Source organism: Trichomycterus rosablanca, chromosome 3, assembly GCF_030014385.1.
Source record: "Trichomycterus rosablanca isolate fTriRos1 chromosome 3, fTriRos1.hap1, whole genome shotgun sequence".
Classification (NCBI taxonomy): Eukaryota; Metazoa; Chordata; class Actinopteri; order Siluriformes; family Trichomycteridae; genus Trichomycterus; species Trichomycterus rosablanca.
The window spans coordinates 3,600,396-3,608,775 of record NC_085990.1 but is presented as its reverse complement, the minus strand read 5'-3'; the positions used below and the strand labels follow the sequence as shown (position 1 = coordinate 3,608,775).

The following is an 8,380-nucleotide window of genomic DNA, read 5'->3' as shown; positions in this document are numbered from 1 at the left end:
TTTGTGCTGCTGTACATTTCATTTCATATACTTTTATATCCTAAATTCTGTGCTACCTTGTATCAAGGCTTTCTTCACCTACTTTTTTAAATTCCATGTGAGCCAGTTGCCACGAAATTTCGTTCTGCGTACACTTGTGTATAATAAATGACAATAAAGTTTGTCTATGTCTATGTCTATGTACAGTTTCAGAAGAGTGGCTATAAGCTGAAAATATCACATAGATTAGAGGTCTCTCTATTTTGTTAGCATTTGTTTTTGAAACAGGATATACAAGTTATATGTTCTTCCTGAAAATATCTCATGAAATAATTGTATTCCTCTTCATAACAATTGTTAAAAGCCCAGTTAAAAATGATTTTACCATTAGGGGATAAAAGATTATTTAATTTGTTGGTTTTGATTAGAAGTTCTGTCTATAATAAAACATTCATACGTTCATAAAACTTGGGTATAAATAGCATGCATGGACTAAGAGGAAGTTACTGAATTACTATCTGAGGCATTGTGTACATTTCCTAAGGTAGTACTTTCCCTAATTGTGAGCTAACGCTGAATTTTTTACTGCTTGCATAAAAACAAAAGCAGCAGATGACTGGACGTGAGCTTCAGCTGGGTGTTCGGCCTCCACCGGTGAAAATGGAAGATCAGGTGCTCTACACTAATGTAGTGTTTAATATGTGTGACAACGCAAAGCCTAAAGGTGAGTTCTGCCTTTTTAAATTAATAACAGCCGCTAGAAAACACGTGTATTATAGTTACTGTCTTAATCGCTTATCCAATCAGGGTAGCGGGAAGAGGGGGGGGGTGCTGGAGCCTATCCCAGCTTTTCAATGGGCGCAAGGCACACAGTGACACCCTGGACGGCTCACCAGTCCCTCGCAGGGCAGACACACACACACAAATTCACCTATAGGGCAATTCAGTGTCTCTAGTTAACCTGACTGCATGTTTTTGGACTGTGGGAGGAAACCCACGCAGACACGGGGAGAACATGCAAACTGCACAGAAAGGACCCGGACCGGACCGCCTGGGGATCGAACCCAGGACCTTCTTGCTGTGAGGCGACAGTACTACCCACTTAGCCACCGTGCCTCCCCATCATAACCCAGTTATGTTAAACTAATTGAAGTTCAATTTAAAATGAATTCAAATACAATTAATTTAATTACAATTACATAGTAAGGACAATGTTGTAGTACAGGTTTTGAAGCAAGAAACTGTTACTGTAGCACTGTTACCTCACAGAAAGAAGGCCAGGTGGTCGAGGTTCTTTCTGTGTGGAGTTTGCATGTTCTCCTTGTGTCCGTGCAGGTTTTCTGCAGGAGCTCCGGTTTCCTCCCACAAGTTCAAAAACATGCAGTCATGTTAATAAAAAATACTAGAAATCACCCTGAGTGTGTGTGCGTGTCTGTCTTGTGATAGACTGGTGACACTTTGCATGTTTAATTCTAAGAGGGACTGATTTTAGGCTTAAAATACAATTATTAAAATACAATTTAAATTTATGAATTAAAATGAATTAATTTAATTTTGTTTCATTTTATTTCATCTGTGCTTTTTAATAAATGAACTTTCTGTCTCTGTGTGTAGACGTGGTGAAGACAGAAGAGGTTGTGTACTCAGAAGTCAAACCGAAGTTAGAGTCGACCTCACCAAGCACGACTACATTGATCGGTAAAAGAGATTGTGTGTGTGTGTGTGTGTGTGTGTAATTGTAATTGCAGTACTGTACATAAACATGGTTGCTGTATAATCTCAGTGTTTCGCTGCTTTGCTTGTGTACAGGGCAAATAATCCTACAGTGTTTTAAACAGCAAAACAGCATTTCATTTTTATGTCTTCTTTGAAGCAACATGTCAAGTCATACCTTGTTAAGTCACCTACACCGTCATTGCTTTGTGATGGTTGGCTGCACAGATGGGTCAGCTCTCTCCAGTGCTCCCTGTCTCATGTCACTTGTAACAGACTCGCTCCGATAATGCAATCCACGTCTTCTGAATCCCTTCATAAGTCCTGTCAATGTTGTCATGTGGGTTGCTCCTTTTCTGTTCTGGCCATCTAGTACACTCGCTCAGTGATCATCACCTTCCTTAATGAGATTTTTCTGATGCTTGTTCTCAAAAGCCTGAATGCGTCTTTCTTCCACTTTCTTTAGTGTTTCGGCTTCACATCTACAGTATATGTGGCTACTGATCAGATCAAGGTCTGCGCTGACACAAGCTGTGTAATCTAATGCTGTTTATGATCCAACTAAAAGATTGAGCTCATTGAAGGAACACATTTAAACATTTCTTGCTTTTAATACATTTTCAGCATTTAGCAGACGCTTTTATCCAAAGCGACTTACAGTTATGACTGAACATGATTTTAAGTAATTGAGGTTTAAGGGCCTTACTCAGGGACCCAACAGTGGCAACTTGGTGGTGGTTGGGTTTGAACCATCAACCTTCTGATTACTAGTCCAGTAGCTTAACCACTGAGCCACAGAACCACTGAGCTATCACTGCCCTTATTATAATATTATTCTTATAAAAATATACAGACAAGTAACAAATCAAAACAAAACAAAAATAAATGAGAAACTGCATGAAATAATTGGGCAAATTAAGCCTGATCAATATGGTAGAACAGTTCTGTGCTGCTAGGATTGGTCTTTTTCTGAATGACAATCTCATCAACAGGCACCGGAGCTTAATGACTAGTTTGAAAAGTGTGAAATGGAATCATTAACCAAAACTATATCCTATATTGTTTTGGTTTTTTATGTCTGTCACCTGTATGTATACAGTGGTGCTTGAAAGTTTGTGAACCCTTTAGAATTTTCTATATTTCCGCATAAATATGACCTAAAACATCATCAGATTTTCACACAAGTCCTAAAAGTAGATAAAGAGAACCCAGTTAAACAAATGAGACAAAAATATTATACTTGGTCATTTATTTATTGAGGAAAATGATCCAATATTACATATTTGTGAGTGGCAAAACTATGTGAACCTCTAGGATTAGCAGATAATTTGAAGGTGAAATTAGAGTCAGGTGTTTTCAATCAGTGGGATGACAATCAGGTGTGAGTGGGCACCCTGTTTTATTTAAAGGACAGGGATCTAGCAAAGTCTGCTCTTCACAACACATGTTTGTGGAAGTGTATCATGGCACGAACAAAGGAGATTTCTGAGGACCTCAGAAAAAGAGTTGTTGATGCTCATCAGGCTGGAAAAGGTTACAAAACCATCTCTAAAGATTTTGGACTCCACCAATCCACAGTCAGACAGATTGTGTACAAATGGAGGAAATTCAAGACCATTGTTACCCTGCCCAGGAGTGGTCGACCAACAAAGATCACTCCAAGAGCAAGGCGTGTAATAGTCGGCGAGGTCACAAAGGACCCCAGGGTAACTTCTAAGCAACTGAAGGCCTCTCTCACATTGGCTAATGTTAATGTTCATGAGTCCACCATCAGGAGAACACTAAACAACAATGGTGTGCATGGCAGGGTTGTAAGGAGAAAGCCACTGCTCTTCAAAAAGAACATTGCTGCTCGTCTGCAGTTTGCTACAGATCACGTGGACAAGCCAGAAAGTTATTGGAAGAATGTTTTGTGGACGGATGAGACCAAAATAGAACTTTGGTTTAAATGAAAAGCGTTATGTTTGGAGAAAGGAAAACACTGCATTCCAGCATAAGAACCTTATCCCATCTGTGAAACATGGTGGTGGTAGTATCATGGTTTGGGCTTGTTTTGCTGCATCCGAGCCAGGACGGCTTGCCATCATTGATGGAACAATGAATTCTGAATTATATCAGAGAAATCTTAAGGAAAATGTCAGGACATCTGAATCTCAAGAGAAGGTGGGTCATGTAGCAAGACAACAACCCTAAGCACACAAGTCGTTCTACAAAGAATGGTTAAAGAAGAATAAAGTTAATGTTTTGGAATGGTCAAGTCAAAGTCCTGACCTTAATCCAATTGAAATGTTGTGGAAGGACCTGAAGAAAGCAGTTAATGTGAGGAAACCCACCAACATCCCAGAGTTGAAGCTGTTCTGTATGGAGGAATGGGCTAAAATTCCTCCAAGCCAGTGTGCAGGACTGATCAACTGTTACCGGAAACGTTTAGTTGCAGTTATTGCTGCAAAGGGGGGTCACACCAGATACTGAAAGCAAGGGTTCACATACTTTTGCCACTCACAAATATGTAATATTGGATCATTTTCCTCAATAAATAAATGACCAAGTATAATATTTGTCTCATTTGTTTAACTGGGTTCTCTTTATCTACTTTTAGGACTTGAAGGGACTTTAGGTGTGAAAATCTGATGATGTTTTAGGTCATATTTATGCAGAAATATAGAAAATTCTAAAGTGTTCACAAACTTTCAAGCACCACTGTATATAGTGGTGAGGTGGTATTGGTATTGGTATCAGGTTGTTCATGGAATTTGTTGTGCGCACATTAGCTGTAACAATTTGTACTTCTCTTTGAATTCCATTCTTCTAACCGTAAATGTACGTGTGTGTGCCTGTCTTTCGCAATCTAACAGATTATGTTCTGTTGTAGAGGAAGTGGTTACACAGAAATCTACACCATTCAGATGGATTACAGCAGGTCTGGGGCTGCTAACTGTGCTTTTACTAGCCGGTGTGATCGCTATGTGTGTCCTTAGTAAGTATGTCCTTATCAAGTCTTGTCCTTTCCTTAGACATTTAGGAGTTACACTGGAGGAACTCAGGTAAAGCACCACAAACCTGCTGGGTGTTTCAATCACAGATTTGTTTTAAAATACAATACATGACCAAAGGTATATGGATGCCATCTCTTCCTTGGTGTTAGCTATTGCAGCTACAGCGTTTGTAAAGCCTATACACGGACAGCAGACATAAACAAACAGTAGAATTTGTCTTACTGACCTTTAACATGACACTGGTAAGGGATGCCACCAATAAAACAGCATGACAAGAATAATACACAGTGGACAGCCCCGATTTGGACAGGCACCAATACTTAATTGTATTTTGTAGGTGGAAAACTTGGAATTTAAAATAAAAATGGGAAATATGTTGGAACAGAGTCATGTTTACCATTGTGTTAGATTCATTTTACTATAAATGACACTTTTTATAGTTTGGGAACTGATTTGCTCATTCCTGTTTGATAAGACACTCAATAGCCTTTGATCATCGCCGTCTATTTTTCCACCATACATTTTTCATATGTAGACAGATCTGGACTGCATGTACTACATATAGAATGAGGCCTGGTATAAATAGAGTTAAAAAGTGTGGAAACCTTTTGAAAAAAAACTCAAATAATGGAAAAACTTCTATATAATGCCTAGGGTTTGAGATGTGATGTTTGGGTGATGGGTGCCCACAAATGTTAAGGCTTACACCAATCAGCCATAACATTAAAACCACCTCCGTGTTTCTACACACATTGTCCATTTTATCAGCTCCACTTACCATTTAGAATCACTTTGTAGTGCTACAATTACTGACTGTAGTCCATCTGTTTCTCTGCATGCTTTGTTAGCCCCCTTTCACACTGTTCCTTAATGGTCAGGACCCCCACAGGACCACTACAGAGCAGGTATTATTTAGGTGGTGTATCATTCTCAGCACTACAGTGACACTGACATGGTGGTGGTGTGTTAGTGTGTGTTGTGCTGGTGTGAGTGGATCAGACACAGCAGCGCTGCTGGAGTTTTTAAACACCTCACTGTCACTGCTAGACTGAGAATAGTCCACCAACCAAAAATATCCAGCCAACAGAGCCCCGTGTGCAGCGTCCTGTGACCACTGATGAAGGTCTAGAAGATGACCAACTCGAACAGCAATAGATGAGCGATCGTCTCTGACTTTACATCTACAAGGTGGACCGACTAGGTAGGAGTGTCTAATAGAGTGGACAGTGAATGGACACAGCATTTAAAAACTGTCAGTGTCACTGCAGTGCTAAGAATGATCCACCACCTAAATAATACCTGCTCTGTGGGGGTTCTGATCATTGAAGAACAGGGTGAATGCAGGGTAAAAACTTATGTAGAGAAACAGATGGACTACAGTCAGTAATTGTAGAACTACAAAGTGTTTCTATATGAGCTGATAAAATAGACAGTGAGTGTAGAAACAAGGAGGTGGTTTTAATGTTATGGCTGATCGGTGTACTTTATCTGTATTTTATGTGATAGATCGAGTGTATGTTTGAAAGCTCACACACATTTTTTTTATGTTTTTGTTACAGACGTCACCCAGGTTTCCAAATACAGAAACATTTTGGTAAATGAAGAAACTGCAGCACATTAATGTCTCAATGTTGCTTGTTTAGTAAAATTTAAGCTAAAAAGCATTTATCTCTAATTTAATTAACATTAATCTCTATCTGCAGGCTCTTTACTCCAATGAGAGCACAGCAAACATGAAGCTGCGAGCTGATTTGGCATCACTGGAGAGCGAGAAACAGGACCTGACCGTACAGAGAAACCAGTTTAACAGCACCCTGCAGTCCATCATACGATTCAGAGATTTTCCAGTCGAAAGTTATTGTACATCTACTGACGGAGGTGAATAAATCTCTCTACGCTCTGTTTCATATCAATCCATTTCAGAATAGAATCTGACTGTAGACTTTATATCACCCGCAGATGTTTATTGTGAGCCCTGCATGAAGCAATGGATTCAAAATGGCTCCAGCTGTTACTTTTTCTATACTGTCACAGACTGGACAACGTGGACTGACAGTCAGACGTTCTGCAATAGCATAGGAGGAGAGCTGGCGATTATAAACGACCTAGAGGAGCAGGTAAGGCAGTGTATACAGTGTATTCACTCTCACACTCCTCATTATTAGACATAGGTGACGTTAATAAGTCAAAACCCCATTTTTGGAAATCTTGGGACATTTTGTAAACACAAGAATCTGTGATTTATTAATTTTCTTGAACTTGTATTTAGCTGGCAAGAGTACAGAGATATGACTTTTAATGTTTTACTGACTAACTTCATTATATTTTTGAATATTTTATGCCAGCAGTCTCAGTTCTGCTACTGGGCAACTGGGCACCCCCTAGCTGGCACAATCGGCAGCGTCACAAATAAAAATACTGCACATGTTGCTAGTGGTGTGGATAGTGGATATCGATTCGATACTAATACTTTTTAATAATTAAGGTAGATGCATCTTTAAATTGCTAAATCTGAATGAATTTTCATGACCTCTAGGTGTATTATTGTAATACATACATTGTTAGTAAGTAGCTGCTCTCAGTAGGGTTGTAAATAAATACAGTTGTTTAAAGCTCAGGTTTCTGGTGCTTCACTTTCTCACAACATTACCACCATGGCGTATCACCACCAAGCGGCTAACTCATAGTTGTGTTTGCTGGTTGAATACATTTGTAAATTTTTAATAGTGACCGAATACATGTGTCAAAAATAAAAAAATCAATGCTATTCTGTTTACATTTATAAGCACAAAGTCAAAAGAAAAGAGCTCTCATTCACCAAAACACGGAATAAGAGCATCACTACATGATCCGATTCATGTGCGTAAGGTCCGTCCGTACTTTATGGACGTATAGTTTACACTATTATTTCCATAAAATTGCCCCAATTTCTGTATCTGCAAAGCAAAGTATTCAAAAACGTACAATCTTCCAATGCCTACCAATGTACAGTACTGATGTCTGTTAGGATTTTAACAACATAACAACATGACGGTATCACAACAAAACACAGCAGAGCAGGAAGGAAGGAGCGAGGTGAGCATGTAAGATGTGAGAGGAGCGAGTCTGTACAGACATGATCTTTACTTTCTGACAAAACAGGAGAAACGTGCTGAATGTAGCAGAGAAAAAGTTAAACTAAAGTATCGATCCCATCACACTAGTATCGATCCGATACCAATACTAACGTTGGTACTGATAATATCGATATTTGAATCGATCCGCCCACCACTACATGTTGCACATAATAAACATTATGAGATCAGATGAACAAATTTAAAGTATAAAATATCTTCACGCACTTGTTTTTTTATATATTTGTTGTTTGTCTCTGTATCATTTAGGAATTCATCAACCAGTACACACTACATTATTTTGACGAATTTCATGGATACTGGATTGGACTTCATGAAAACAATAATAAGTGGGTCTGGACCAACGGTGCAACACTTGAGAGCAAAGGGTAAGATTCATCCTGTACCACAGATAAACATTTACCTTTACATTCACCCTACAGAAGCTGCTATTAGTGAGAAGTAGGAATGTTTATGAATTTTCCAGTAACCTACAAACATCATTGTTTAATTAATGCGTAAGTTTAAAATGTCATTGACATTAATGTAACGTCTGTAGCTTGATTCCGACTGAACACG

General features: G+C 38.9%; 1 protein-coding gene across 1 annotated transcript; it reads left to right on the top strand.

Moving 5' to 3' along the window:
• The first annotated feature begins 591 nt into the window (after window positions 1-591).
• On the top strand, window positions 592-6,574 carry LOC134310050 (uncharacterized). The gene is made up of 5 exons (XM_062991566.1): window positions 592-703; window positions 1,594-1,677; window positions 4,565-4,669; window positions 6,248-6,282; window positions 6,392-6,574. The coding sequence occupies exons 1-5, from the start codon at window positions 592-594 to the stop codon at window positions 6,572-6,574; spliced, it is 519 nt and encodes a 172-aa protein (XP_062847636.1).
• The last annotated feature ends 1,806 nt before the right edge of the window (window positions 6,575-8,380 follow it).